Source organism: Phoca vitulina, unplaced genomic scaffold (genome assembly GCF_004348235.1).
Source record: "Phoca vitulina isolate PV1807 unplaced genomic scaffold, GSC_HSeal_1.0 scaffold7, whole genome shotgun sequence".
NCBI classification, from domain to species: Eukaryota; Metazoa; Chordata; class Mammalia; order Carnivora; family Phocidae; genus Phoca; species Phoca vitulina.
Genome location: NW_022589710.1, coordinates 50,749,010 through 50,764,797, shown reverse-complemented (window position 1 = coordinate 50,764,797; position 15,788 = coordinate 50,749,010). Strand labels below are relative to the sequence as shown.

Below are 15,788 nucleotides of genomic sequence, written 5' to 3'. Positions count from 1 at the left end.
CCCCCCCCCCCCCCCCCCCCCCCGGGAACTAACATTTTGGAAAGGAACCTACTAAATAATCATTAGATAGTGACAGTCATGGCTCTTTAATTTACCAGTTTGGAAAATCTGTGTTTTGAAAACCAGGACAAACCTAAATTACTCTGTATTTTGTTAAAAGGCAAAAACTTTGGCTTAAGTAAGGTTTAGCATTTTAAATAACTTGGAAATAGCTTATTTCAGGGAGTGCCTATGCACCCCCATGCTTTTAAAAACATGAGTATTATGGGGGCTTATCAACTTATGAACAGTTCTGCTAAATTATTGTGTATATGTCATGAAGAATACACATTTCCCTTTAGAGCTTTTATGAAATTAAATGGTCAAATTGTAGGTTAACTAAGGCACATAAGCAAAATCCTAAAACAAGATAAATTCATTAAATAGGGAGTGCCAGAAGAAAGCAAGTTTTGTAGCTGTAAATGTCTGGATCTCCAAGCTGAAGATTTTTAGGAGTGATTGACTTCAGAAAACACCAAACATCCAGTTTGCTGAAAAAATAGTTTATATCATCAACTTAAGATTCATAGTAACAATTTAAAATTACACCACCTCTTTATAGTGCATTAAGTATTATTATTGGCTTAAAGAAAACCACTTTTTAAATGTTATTTTTGTAATTCAGTGGTTAAATCACCATAGATAAAATGATACCTATAGTCAGTGACAATTTCCTTATATATAGAATCAGAATGTTAAAATAAGGAGGCCCTATAGAGTTTCACATTTTGCACATGAATAACTTAAAAGTTTACAGAGGCAGATTTGGTAAAATAAAGCAGGTTAGTGAGTGGAATAGCAAAGGTGAGAACCCAGATATATGAATTGTTTTTCTGGTTGTGGTGAAAAGGAGCAAATTTTAATGGTTGAGGTAAGTTATACAGAGGAACTCATTATTTGTAGTTTTGGCAGTGCAAGAACACATTTTCTTAGAGGGTTCTCCTGTGATAACAATATTGCTGTTAGAGATGCTAGTGAAACATTTGTCTTTAAGGTTTGGTTATGAGAGCAAACCCTTGGTTTTATTGGGTAACTAGTAGTTCTTACCTTAAGCAGGCTATAAAACACAAATAATGACAAACATTAAAAGAAAAAGGCTGATACCTTAACTGTGTGTGATAATGGATAGGATTTATAACAAGATAGCTCTAGTTTTATCACACTGACATGCAGACTTCTTGCCTAACACGTTAAAAATAGGATGTGGGTTGGGCAAATTACTATTACCTTTTGATTTTTACAAAAATACTTTATACTTTTGAAAGTGCTTTCACATTTATTCTCCTTTTATTCTTCTGGCAACCTTCTAGAAAGAATCTTCCCCTCCAACCCTTCCCAAGTAATACCAACAATAATAGTAATAATTAGAAAACATTGAGGATGTCCATGATTCTATTTCATGGCATCGTCTAGGCAGTAGTTGAAGGAAAGAAATCCTGGGAAAGAAGTCAGTGTGCCTTGTTCATCTGGGGCTTTAAGACCTGTTATTGTGGGTATATGAACAGTTTAATGGTGTAGCTTAAAGGCACAGACTGGTTGACAGAAAATAGAAATTACGTGATTTTTCAATTAGATTGCAGATAATATCAGGCAAATGACTGCAGGACGTAAGTTTAAGGCTTAGTGAGGAGGTTGTGAGATCTAACAGAAGTCAAAGGAAAGAATAATAGGAACCAGTTATAAGCAACCCATAAGTCTATTTTTTGGGTCACATTAGGTGTTTTGATTATAACAACATAGGAAATTCTAACTGGAAATTGTGTGGACCTTGTATGTGTAAGGACTTCCTGTATATGAATTGCATTAGTCTTTAAGACTTCTTTTAAAATATGCAGTCATAAAATAATCCATTTTAACTGAAGCAAATGATGTTTGTTAGGATGGCCATATCTTTAAAGTTCTATCTTCTAAAATAAATTTTGATTAGTTGGAAAAATGACTTGTATTATATTTAATTTGTTTTGAATATGTGAAAAATGATCTTTTTCAAGTTTTTTATTTTTCCTTTAAAGCCTAAATTGTACAGATCTGTGATTGAAGATGTTATTAATGATGTGAGAGACATCTTTTTGGATGATGGAGTTGATGAACAAGTTCTTATGGAACTAAAAACTGTGAGTTTGCCTCTTGTTGTTGTTTTAATAGTCATACTTTTTTTTTTTTCCTTAAAATACTCTCTTCAGCCAGAGACTGATCCATAATTTTTCCATGGGATGAGCATTCAACTTTGCTGCAGGAGGCAGTGTGTGGATAGGTGAAGGAGACTAGCTTTAGATAGCTCTACCATCCATCCTTCCTCTGCTCTTAGGCACACTGTATTTCAGTTTCATTATGTGTGATACGGGAATTGGTCAGACTTACCTTACAGGTTTGTTTTGAGGATTAAATATAATAACCATATGAAGTGCTTAAGCACAGTGTCTGGCAATAGCATTCACTATTACTAATGGACCGTTAACATTGTATATTTATGGTCTAATTATTTGACATACCTATAGTTTTGTTTTTTCCCCCCTTTTTTTTATGGTCTTAACGTACCTGTATTCTAGAAAGTGTTTATGTTGTGGAGATTAAATAAGTGCTTGATAAAATAATTTTATGTTCTTAAGTCTGAATTTTTTTTTTTATGTGGACCAAATATTAGGTTTATGATGTATTTGACATTGGGAGCTGGTTTTCTGTCTCTTGGATTTCTTTGGATTTAAGCAGAAATAATTAGATATTTTTATTTAGCATTTGTGTTTTCTTGGTGTTGTAATGACTCATGAGATTATGGAATATTTTTGCCTTATTGCTCAGAACAGTGGTTCTCAAAATAAGGTCTGTGGAGTCCTGAGGTTTCCCCACAGATTGTTTCAAGAGGTCCATGAGGTTGGCCAGATGCCCAAGTCTGAATAATCATAGTTTGTCATATTTTCAGTAAAAGTTGTGTTCTGTGAAAAGTGGCCAGTTAAAGTTGCTACTCAAATGCACTGAGTACTTTTCCTTGAGATAACTGTTCCATATCCACAGTGCTTTATGTATGCTTCCCATTTTGATGCAGTGAATATTAAAAGGATGTGTACTGAGGAGTCAAGATGAGATCACTGTTAATATTAAGAAATGCGATTATTTGATATTCTTTAATGAAATGTGTTAGTATTTGGAATACTGCATAATTCACTGAACTTATATTTTCTAAATGACCAAGGCATGATGTTGCAAAATCCCTTCAAAGTAAAAGATAAATTAATGGATTTTAATCTAAAAGTATGAAAAGTTCATTGGTGTATGGTTTCAGATTCTACATTGTAGCTAACTTTAAGGAAACCATCACTTAAAATACTTCTTCTTTTCCCAGCTGTTTAGGTGTGCGAAGACAGATTTTCTTCATATATTCAACCAAAGTAATAGATGGTTGTATACGCAGATAGGAGAATCCAGCTATTTTTCCTTTAAGCTATTTGTCACTAAATTTGATTTGGTTATTTTTGTTAAAAAATGTATTATTTATGTTAACATGTGATGGATACATTGCTGTTTTTAAATGAATTTGTAAACAAACAAAAAACCCAACTTAGTTAATAATTTCATAAAAGCTCTTTGAGGTTCTCAGTAATTTTTGAAAGTGATAAAGGATCCTGAGACTCAAAAGTTTTAGAACTGCTGGCTTAGAAATTGGGTATTGAGCTCCTTGAGGACTATGTACAAATAAGTAATCATAATTAATGTTAAGAACATTTGTTTTGTTATCATTTATCTATTCAGTGGAAGTGTGAGGCTGCAGTTTAGGAACTTATTTTAAATAAAGTGAACCTCACCTTTATGGTGATGAAATCTATCTTAGAGTATTTAGGCATCTGGGTAACTTCTGTGGAGTTTTTGATAAGAATCTGCCTGTGTGAGGAAGGAAAAATACATACATTTAAGTGAAATGAGGAAATTTGTATTTACCTTGAGAGAAATGTAATGGTTATTAAAAGTGAAGGGTAGGCATCCAAAAATACAAGTGAAAGAATGCCAACTCTTGAGGCCTGAGTTGGAAGAATGGCAATATAAACTGCTTAAGTAGCATAAAGTATCTCAGGATATGAATAAGAGAATAAGATTCCTTTGTGTTATGTGGAGCAAATACTTTGCAGTTTATCTTACACTCATATAATGGTTGTCCTTGAAGTACTTTGACCTTATGTAGAAGATACAACATTTTTAAATGTAGAAAATCCATTCCAAAGTCTTTAATCTACCCTAAATCAAACTAGTAGTCAATCCAGGTTGTTTGTTATCTACTCTTGTAGATAACAAGTGTGGGGAATTGATTTTTCCTACTGGTCCCAGTAGAATCAAAGGATTCTCTCCAAAGAGAAGGAGATGTCTTTGAGATTAAATAGATCTACCTGTATTTTTATTACATTTGACTGTTCAAATATATATTAGTGTAATATATATATATAATGTAGTATATATGAATATTATATATGTTTTATACATTGATTTGTTTGATGGCTAGTTTTTAATGATAAAAATGGCGAATTATTCTACTTTGAATCCCTAGCCTCTGTAGAGCACAGTGCCTTGCATATGTGGTTGGTATTCAGTAAATATTTAATTAAATTAGTTAATAACAAACATGGCTCCAGAACCTAACAGAACAAAGTAGTTTAATATTTTTGCTGTTTTTCAGATGGAGCATACTCTTCTATTGTGGGTTGTAACTGGATTTAAAAATAAACTGTTGGGGCGCCTGGGTGGCTTAGTTGGTAAAGCAACTGCCTTCGGCTCAAGTCATGAACCCAGGGTTCTGGGATCGAGCCCCACATAGGGCTCCTTGCTCAGCAGGGAGCCTCTTTCTCCCTCTACCTACTACTCCACCTGCTGTGCTCTCTCTCTCTGTCAAATAAATAAATAAAAAATCTTTAAAAAAAATAAAATAAAAATAAAACTCTTATACTAAATTGAGTTTATGTTATTTTAATTCTCTGTACTAAATTTCTTCAGGATCCCATTAGAATTTCCAGAATGTGCCCTATCTGTGGTGATAAATGTTCCGTATCTGTGCTCTCCAGTATGGTAGCCACTAGTGACATGTGGCTATTAAGCACTTGAAATGTAGTTAATGGAACTGAAGAACTGAATTTTTAATTATAATTAATTGCAATTTAAATCACCATGTGTGGCTGGTAGATATTATATTAGACTCTATAGGTTTAGACATTCTTGCTGACAAAAACTAACATTAATTTTGTGTTTTATGGTTTACAAAGGACCTTGTCATTAGTTCTAGCCCCTTCCTCCCCACTTTTTGGCTGTTTCACAGACTTTTATCAGAAACTTCACCACTGCTGTGAGGGATACAATGGTGAATTAGATGATGAATTAAGATGAGTAATGACTGTGCATGTAATTTGAAGTTTAACCAGAGAATGCTGGAAGAGAGGCGATTAAAAAAAGTCAACCCAATTCTCAGAGGTTATCTCTTGAAACACTTTGGACCTACTTTAATGTATAAACTATGGGAGATAGAAAAAAACACCTAAAACATAGTCTTCATAGTCTTTAATCTGTATTTGAATGTAAATTGTGTTTTGGATTAGTGAGTAATTATGGATGGGAATGACCGTCTACAAATCCTGTTCAAAGGATTTTGAATGATAAAATCATCCTCATTTCTACACTGTTAGACCTATCCATATCTAAACAGCAAGTACCTATAAAACATGACCTCTCTCCTCAATAAAATAAAGTGAGAAGAATTTCCTCAATTGGAGACAAATCTGAAACTCAGTTTATTGGTCTCTAGATCAGGTTTGTCAGCCTTGGCACTACTGTCATTTGTTAATTCTTTGTTGCAGAGAGCTCTTCTGTTCTTTGTAGAATGTTAACAGCATACCTGGCCTCTGCCCACTAAATGCCAGTAGCACTGCTCATTTCTGACAACCAAAAATGTCTCCATGCATTGCCAGATGTCCCTGGGGAGCAAAACCACCACTGATTGAGAACCATTATTCTAAATATACTCTAGTTATATATAAATACTTGGGCCATAACTTGAACAATAATCTATTATTCTCTACTTCATTTATCCTTGGGGAAAACTCTGTACCCTATCCCCATTTCAAGGGAGCCCAGAAATGCAGTTTTCTTGTATTTATTTAGGAGCTAGATGTTTTGTGAAAGTAGAATCCTTCAAATTTCTAGCCTGGCAAACTGCCAGGAAATAGTAGATTTAATCGCAAATTTGTAGATCAAAAAATAGACTCAGAGGGAATATCCTTTGATAAGGTCATTTAGCAAATGGTAGAGACTTGAACGTAGGCCTTTTGTCTCCAGATGACATATACAATAACCAGTAAAAAGGAAGGTACCAGAGTTGTGACTAGACCTTTTGTGATAGCAGCAGTATACTGTAGAGATTAAAACTTGGACCAGAGCTGGGATTAGGATGAGGCAAGCGAGGGGTCTAGGGTGTAGAATTTAAAGGACATTCAGTCTTCACTCTCAGGGTCCAGGTTCCCTGACTGGGAACACTGGAGTCAGACTGCCTGGATTATTTCCCACTTTTGTCTGCTATTAGTTGGTGGTCTTGGATAAATTATCTAACTTACTGTTCTTCAGGTTCTTTTTCTGTAAAAAGGAGATAGTAACAATGTCTGTGTTATAGGATTTTGTAAAAATGAGTCTGTACGTGTAAAGTTACTTGCAAAGTGCACAGTAAGAATACAATACAGGATTAATCTAGTTAATATGATCTATAGATGTACATTAGAGCCATTTGGGGAACAGAAAATGAGTTTTCTCCATGTCTAATTTCAGAGACCTGGCAAAGATTGATGAAATAGGATTGCCAGAAATAATAGCTACTGTGTTGGAGGGAAAATAGTATTATAAAAATAAAGAGAATTCTTCTGTTTCCTAAGCAAAATAAATAAATACATAACAGTTCAGTATTCTTGATTGTTGTCAGTAGTATTAATATGATCACTGTTGCCGAAAACAGTATTGCATTGTTTATTTTAAATAGCTGATATTTAAAAAACAGTATTTTGATAAATACAATTAAAATCATAAAAAAGAAATTGGATTAAAACAAAACATTTAGCTGATTTGAACTCTATATTATTTGATATTATGAGTTTAATGCTAAGTATTTGTACAGTACTATATTTGTGTTTTTCACGTTACCTAGGATAGTATTTGGTACTTAGTAAATGTGGCTTCTCAATAGACTACTCCAACACCCCTTTTTCCTCTGCTGCCTACCCAACCCCAGCAGTTGGAAATGTGTGGGGCCATGTTTGCTTGTCTTAATGACTATTGGGCACCTTTGGCATTTAGTCAGCTACAGCCAGGAATGTTGTTTTTTCTGTACACTTCCTGTGGCACTACCCTGTACAGTAAAGAATTGTCCTGGCCAAAATGTCAGTAGCATCCTTACAGAGAAACATTATGCTAGAAAACAACAGTTTGTTTTCCCTTTTCTTCTTTGAAATTACTAAATGTCTGATAAGTTCTTAGTCATTTTGTTAGCTCCTGAATAAGTCTCTGCCTTGAAGGAGTTCATACTTCAGTAGAGAAGGTAGACTTAGTGTGAAAAGTATGATAGAAATATTTCTAGGGTTTGGAGGCAGTGAGTGATTTCTCTTGAGGCTGTGTGACTTTGACGTTTCCATTGTTTAGGGAATCATGAGGGAAGACTGCTAGTCGGAATAGTTTACTAAGATTTAGACACGAGATATGTATGGTATATTCAGGGAACTGCAAGTACTTTGACACTGTTAGGAAAGTAGAATGCGAGTTGTAGTAGCAGAGAAGTAACATAATTCTGTATTAAGGAGCTTGATCTTTACGTGAGAAAGATTTTCTGGGGTGCTAGTTAAAATGCAGATTTTTGGACCTCTGCTCCAGAGAGTCTGACCTGATAGAGGCACAGTCTGACATTTTCTTTTTAATTCAATAACATATACCAAAAAATTAAAAAAAATTAAATTGACTTTTAACAACCCACTAATGGGTTGCAGTGTGCACTTTGAAAAGCATTGGTTTAGACTTTAATAGCATGCATTAAAGTGACCTGGACAGGTTATTAAAACAGATTTTTGGCTCCATCCCCAGAGTTGCTGAGTCAGTAGGTCTGGCGTGGGGCCTGAGAATTAGTATGCTTAACAAGTTCTCAGGTGATGCTGATGACCACATTTTGAGGACCACTGATTTATAGAGGATAGATTGGAAGAGCAAGTTTTCACTAGAATGTAGACCCTGTGAGGAGGAGGATTTTTGTCAGGTTTGTTCACTGTCTGTTCTCAGTGCCTCTAATAGTGTCTAGTACATAGGAGATCTCAGGAATTATTTGTAGAATTTATGACTTGATGTGGGGAGCTCAGTGGGCTTAGTCATTACACTTTATGGTAGTACTGGTGAGAGGAAAGGACTTGAACCAGGGCCATACCAGTAAGGATAGATTGGAACAATGCTTTCCCCTGCTCAGCGGGAAGCCTGCTTCTCCCTCTCCCATTCCCCCTGCTTGTGTTCCCTCTCTCGCTGTCTCTGTCAAATAAATAAATAAAATCTTAAAATTTTTTTAAAAAATCATGCTTTAAACAACTGTATCTTAAAGCATATAAACAATGGTACCTTGATTTTTGGTTTACCAGAGGCCAGGTTTTGTTTTATTTTAGAACACACAAAAGAAGTGTAGAAGTTTTGGGTGAATGCAGACTATTCAGGAACCTTTGTATGAAATATGTTAGTTGGAATGTATTTTATTCAGTGTGTAAGTGTCCGTTTTGTCCTGTGTGCTATGCTAGATGCCTACTCTACAGAGATGAACCAGATACAACTTGAGCTCTCAGAAAATAATTCTTTGTTACCCTAGGAGGAACTCTAGCTGTTTTTAATTTGAGATTTTTCAGAGACAGATTTCTTAGCTGGAAGTGATTTTAGAAGTAATTCAATTTGTCCTCTTTTTATTTTTATTTTTATTTTCATTTTCAAAGATTTTATTTATTTATTCGACAGGGAGAGACACAGCGAGAGAGGGGACACACGCAGGGGCAGAGGGAGAGGGAGAACCGGACTCCCCGCTGAGCAAGGAGCCCAATGTGGGACTCGATCCCAGGACCCTGGGATCATGGTCTGAGCCGAAGGCAGATGCTTAACAACTGAGCCACCCAGGCGCTCTGTCCTCTTTTTAGATAAAGAGGAAAATGCCCAAGAAAGATACATAATTTGTCCACAAAGCCGAATAGTGGCCAAACCAGGACTGTGTTTCTTACTTTTGGTGAAATGCTCTATTACACTATTAATAGCACCACAACCGTAATAATGAAAACTAACATTTATTGGTCACTGAGCTTATGCTAGATTCTGATAAACGTTTTGCATAAATATGTTACTGAGTCCTTACAACAACCCGTGAGAGAGAGATTGTTACTCTCTCTATAAGAATAGGCTTCAGGCAAATCTAAATAGCTTGCTAAGGGGAATGGTTGCTTTGGGAGATTGACCTTTAGTTTACTTTTTTAGCAAGCCATTAGAGATATGCTGGAAATGTTATTAGCATGTAGCTACAAATATACAATTTCTAGAACAGTTGGAAGTGTTGGAAGATGATAAAGATCAATGTGAGTATGGTAAAAGGATCCTTTTTGAAGGATCTGATAGAAGTCTAAGGTGTGTTAGGCAGTATTCCACAAGCATATCCTAGGGGAGAAAACAAAATGTGTGTAGGTGCTAGGTGCTTGTGTACAAAATGACTGAATTATTATTGTTTTTAAAATATTTCATTTGAGAGAGAGAGAGAGTACATGTGTGCTCAAGAGTGGGGGTGGGGAGGGGGGGAGGAGGGACAAACAGACTGTGCAGAGCCTAACGCCAAAATCAAGAGTTGGACGCTTAACTGACTGAGCCACCCAGGTGCCCCCAAAATAACTGAATTACATTTCATTTGTATATCTAAAAAATGGTTTGTTTCTTTCTTGGGCAATTTATTATAAGGGTTGAGGTTCTCCAGATGAACACTAAGTCTGGTAGAGAGGAAATGTGTTAGGGAAAAGTATGAAATAGTCATAAGTATTTTATTTTCTGTCTTTTGCCCATGTCTGATTTTCTTTTCCCCATTGTAATAGCTGTCCTAGGGTGAGGAGAAAATAGAGAAGTGGCAAAGCAGAAAAGGATTGTTATTCCTTGTCATGATGGAAGTTAGGGGAGAATTTCAAAAGGTGTGGAGGGTTGAGAGTGCCTCTAAAAGCATTGGGCATTGCTGTTTCTTTTTTCTTGCGTAGGATCAGACAGATGGAAACTTAGGCTTTTCTAACTTGAGGATTGCCTCTGTAACGTTTCTCATTGTTCAGATCAAGAAAAGATGAATTTATGTTTTACATGTATAATTTAAAAATTAGATATTTCATTAAAGGGAGATTTCCATGAAAATAGTTAAGAATTGATTTGATGTTAAAAAAGGATAATCTTTGATTATTAAAAAATTGCTTATATGAAATTCTGCCTGGAATTACTAAGGAATTACTGAAGAAAGTTTGAAGATATAAAAAGAAACAAAATTTTTCATTACTCTAAAATAGCAAAAAATAAATTTGATACTTTAAAATTAATTTTCATTACTGTATATACTTGGGTAAGAATTAGATTGGTTTATTAGAGATTGGTTTTATGTTTTGAAAATGAAAGAATTTTATAAACAGACTAGTAAAATATGGTTTGTCCACATGTTCAGAGTTATCTTCACTAACATTCACTTAGAATGTTCCTTACTTTTCTTTGCCTTAGTTGTGGGAGAATAAACTAATGCAGTCTAGGGCAGTAGATGGATTTCATTCGGAAGAGCAGCAGCTTTTATTGCAAGTTCAGCAGCAGCATCAACCCCAGCAGCAGCAACATCACCACCACCACCACCATCAGCAAACTCAGCCACAGCAGACGGTACCTCAGCAAGCGCAGGCCCAGCAGGTCCTTATTCCTGCATCACAGCAAGGTGAGACTGGATATATTTTTCTGCTTACAACTTGGAAATGAAATTTGTCATTTTCAAAGAAGAGAGATACTGTAGGTTTTTCCTTTCTATTGACTGAGTGGGTAGTCTGTGTGTATTTACGTACAAATTTTGTATAAAACGTGGATTCTGTATTGTAGTAATGATAAACAAGTAGTTAACTAATTGAGAGCCTAAGATGATATAAGTGTATTAATATTTTTTTTGAGAAGGCTACATAATGGTGGATATCCTAAAATACATCAGACCTATAAAGATTTATTTACTAAGGGTTTCGTTATTTTATGTGGTAAAATCGTTACCTACTTTCTTTATGAAATTGATTTATTTCTTCAAAGACATTTAAGTTTGGTTTTTATAAATACGTCTTAAACACTGGGGGAGTTTTGTAAGTGTGGCAGTCTGAAATTTCAATTCCCTAATACTTTAAATGTAAATTGACTGAATTAGATTTCTTTTAAGTGAAGAGTATATGTACATAACAATTTATTTACTTAGTTTAAAGGTAAGAAAAACCAAGTATTTATAGAGTGTGTCCATAGTGCTTTGTACTGTGCAAGTAAATTTATAGATTTGTTTCATTGAAGCTTTAAAAAAGGCTTTGTGAAGTAGCTCTTCCAACATTTTCAGTGGTAAGGAAAATTTGGGCCCTGAGAAGGCTAGGAACCTTGGTCTGTTACATGTAATAAGTATTTTCTGTCTTGACACAGACGTATTCGGTTATGAAACTTACCTAGCATTTGAGTTTTGTAAATCTTGTTACTGGAGAGGAGAAAGAAGATAAATGAAAAGTTTTATTTTAAGGTAACGGTTTAGTTACCCATTTGCCTCATTTGAGAGTATCTGAGAATATATAAGACTTAAAATTGATAGTGATATATAGTAAGTAATGCATGGTAGAAATGTCTGTTTGGATTGTTTTACTGTTTATACCAAATAAGACTTTTAATATTTGGTTTTATTCTATACCTGCATCAAATAATTTTATCCTTTTGATCTGTTTTGATGACTGTTCCTCCTATTGCCTTCAGGCCTGGCACTAGGATTTTAGGTCATCATAAATTAAAATTTGATTTTCTTCACTCAGAGAATGTTAGGATAATGGGATTATCTGTTTATTCTCTGAAATTTGCGGAATCAAACACTTAGTTCCTTTTATACTTACGTAACATTGCCATTCTTTCTTTCATTTTTTTTTTTTAACATTGCCATTATTTCTGATTTATATTTTTTAAAAAGTTGGTGGAAGTAACTTAAGATTCTGGCAACTGTCAAATGGGAGAAGAGGGCTATGTAGATTAAAGACAACTAGTTAATAGTTTTTTTGAGCTCATTCTTAATGGGTTACTAACTCATTCTAACAGTAGTAGTATATCAACAAAACAATACTGAGTTAGCAAGACAATTAAGTTGTGTTTGAAAATTTCCAGTTTAAGAATGCACAGAGCTGTGTGTATATATATATATATGTGTGTGTGTATATATATATATATATATATATAGGTATTAGGTATTTCATAGGTATCTCATTACTTCATGTTCCCAAATTCCTTTGTATCCTTAGGTGTTGTTATTCAAATCTTTTTTTTAGTTGATGTTGTCTAGTATAAGATGGGTATATCACAGCTGTTATTTGCCGTAGAAATTGATAACAGTCTGAGGTATTAAATAGGTGAATGCATTTGAATGCAGAAAACAGGAAAAAAGTTTTCAGCATTGTATAGTATTCTTAGGATTATGAAACAGCCTCATGGTTCCTTGTTTGCACTTGTACTTTTTTTTTTTTTAATAGCTGCTGCACCACAAGTTATAGTTCCTGATTCTAAGCTGATACAACATATGAATGCGTCAAACATGGTAAGACTCAGAACATAGCATTTTGCCTCTACTTATTCTAACTCAAAATTGCGATTATGCCCAGGTATGTTCTGTATTAACAACCTGAAGTTTATTCAAAACTTGAACAAAATGGCTGTTTTATTTGGTTTCCTAATTATTGGATTTAGCAGCAGATCTAAAGTTTAACTTGATATTTAGACATAGAGATTCATAAAATTATGCAGTTTTCTGTTGGAAATACCAAAAGAATGATGCTTTGTGAGAGCTCTTTCATCCCAGGCTATTTTTGGAAAATGGGTTTAGGGGACCTACCAAACATAATGTGCCAATTATAGTTGTTTCAGAAGACCCATTAATTACTAGAGGTCAGGAATGCTAAGAATTATAAACTTTAAAAATGAAAATGAACTGTTTGGATAGTTCAGGGTAACTTTTTAAGACCAAACCTTTAAAGAAATTTTTGCTCTGATTTAACAATAGCATAGCTTAATAAGATTTATTACAATGTGTACATTATTACTTTAAAATATATTTTAACCAATTTGAGTTTATTATCCATTAGTCTTTTGGTATTTCTAAAGGATATTCACTGAACCTAAGTCCTCAAATTTTCAAATTTCATTTAGGGTATGTAGTATTTCCCATCAAATACAGTACCATATAACTAAAATTAGAAAAACTACTTCAGATTCTTAGAGAATCTTTACCTATATACTTAAAGTTTTTTTAATAAGACATTAAAATGAAGTTTTATTAGAATAATTATTCCAGCACTTTCTCATAAATGGCTTTTCTTTGTTCTGTTTACAGTAAATAGACTGTTAGTGGAGTCTCACCTCTGACATTCTTAAATTAATCCAAATCTTTATTTAAAGGCAAGAATCACTTTTAAAAAAATCGCTTACTGCTAGCAATGAGATTTTTTTTTTCAGATAGTTCTTTTTTTTTAATGAAAAAGCAAAAATATATGTTTTTCAAAGATTTATTTATTTTAGAGAGGGATGGGTGGGGGCGGCGTGGAGAGGGAAAGAGAGTCTTCAGCCGACTCCACACAGAACGGCAGAGCCTGATGCGGGGCTTGCTCTCACAACTCTGAGATCATGACCTGAGCCAAAACCAAGAGTTGAACACTTAACTGACTGTGCCACCCAGGTGCCCTGTAAAAGCAGTATTTTAAAAAATCACTTCTGTTTGGTGAGTAATGAGTAGTTAACCTCAAAGCTCATCTGTGATTGATAAGCCAGATAGGAAACAGGGCTTACGTACTAGACAAATGACTCCTTTTTAAATATACCAGCCTTACAAATTTATAGCTTGACAGAATTACAAATTTCTACATGATAGTAGAAATTACAGTTTTTAAATTCACAAAAGAATCAAGGATATCTATTTGTCCTTGTAGTTCAGATTGCTGGAATCAGTTCTTCATAAAAATCACAAAATTCCAGCCTATCATGGAATCACAAGAGTTTTTATCATTCAGAAAATTCCATTTCAAGTCTAAGGCCCCAAATTTCCTAACCTCCATTCTTAAAAATGAAAGTCTCACTGTAGGATCTATATTGCAGTTTATGCTATTGAGACTGTTTCCTAGGGAGTAACTTGTGTCCTTTCGTTTTTTAAGATTTAATTATTCATCTAACAGAGAAGGAAAGAGAGAGCATGCGCAGACACAACGCAGGTGGAGGGGCAGAGGGAGGGGGAGCAAGCCCCCCACTGAGTGCAAAGGCAGACACAGGGCTTGATCCCAGGACCCTGAGATCATGACCTGAGCCGAAATCAAGAATCGGCCACTTAAAACACTGAGCCACTCAGGCGCTCTGACTTTTGTCCTTTTAAAACAGAAAATTTTGTAGAATGACTTGCAGTAGGCCCATCTGATTTCTAAGAATTTTAAGTTTTGAAAGAAAATTTTGAATTAAAATAGTATTTAAAGAGACTGGGGCAAAATTAGTGGCCCATCTCTTACTTGTTATGTCTCCTTGATTCTGAAGAGCATGTATTTAAACAGATCATAGGTCAGAAACATCTATCAATAAAAGGTGTTAGCATTTATGGGTATTTTAGTATTTTAGTTGATGTTTTCAGTGTTTGCCCCATGTATTTTATATGTTCTGAAGTACAGTCACTGTAGGCTCTTTACAAATAAAAGTTTTTTGGTTTTGTTTGTTTGAATTATTATTCCTGATTCAAAGATACCCATTTGATTGATTGATTGATTTCCGTTTTCTTTTTTTAATTTAAATTTTAGGTAGTTAACATACAGTGCTATATTGGTTTCTGGAGTAGAATTCAGTGATTAATCACTTACATACACTACCCATTGCTCATCATAACAATTGCCCTCCTTAATACCCATCCCCCTTTAGCCCATTCCCTGTTCACCTCCCTCCATCAACCCTGTTTGTTCTCTTTTGTTAAGAGTCTCTTATGGCTTGTTTTTCCTCCCTCCTCTTTTTCTTTTCCCCCTTCCCATATGTTCATCCGTTTTCTTTTTTAAATTCCACATATGAGTGAGATCACACAGTATTTGTCTTTCTCTGACTGACTTATTTCACTTAATGTAATACACTTTAGCTCCATCCATGTCATTGCAGATGGCAAGATTTTATTCCAGTTTTGATTTTTTTAAAAGCTAGGCATGCTTTGGAAATGAACATTGAAAAGTTATGTACTTTGGGGCGCCTGGGTGGCTCAGTCGTTAAGCGTCTGCCTTCGGCTCAGGTCATGATCCCAGGGTTCTGGGATCGAGCCCCACATTGGGCTCCCTGCTCAGCAGGAAGCCTGCTTCTCCCTCTCCCACTCCCCCTGCTTGTGTTCCCTCTCTCGCTGTGTCTCTCTCTGTCAAATAAATAAATAAAATCTTTAAAAAAAAAAAAAAAAAGAAAAGTTATGTACTTTAATAAGAATGTAGGATAGTGATAAT

The 15,788-nt window shown here is 34.7% G+C and overlaps 1 protein-coding gene and 1 non-coding gene across 2 annotated transcripts in view; both read left to right on the top strand.

The window, feature by feature from the left end:
• GTF2A1 (general transcription factor IIA subunit 1) overlaps positions 1-15,788 on the top strand; it is a 42,803-nt gene that overhangs the window by 2,371 nt on the left and 24,644 nt on the right. The window contains exons 2-4 of the mRNA XM_032405705.1: positions 2,052-2,153; positions 10,801-11,005; positions 12,816-12,880. Of these exons, the coding sequence (XP_032261596.1) occupies positions 2,052-2,153; positions 10,801-11,005; positions 12,816-12,880 (372 nt within the window). The remainder of the gene's footprint in view (positions 1-2,051; positions 2,154-10,800; positions 11,006-12,815; positions 12,881-15,788) is intronic.
• Positions 12,027-12,170, top strand: LOC116633442. Its single transcript, XR_004299720.1, has one exon. It is a non-coding gene; the product is annotated as a small nucleolar RNA SNORA79 (small nucleolar RNA).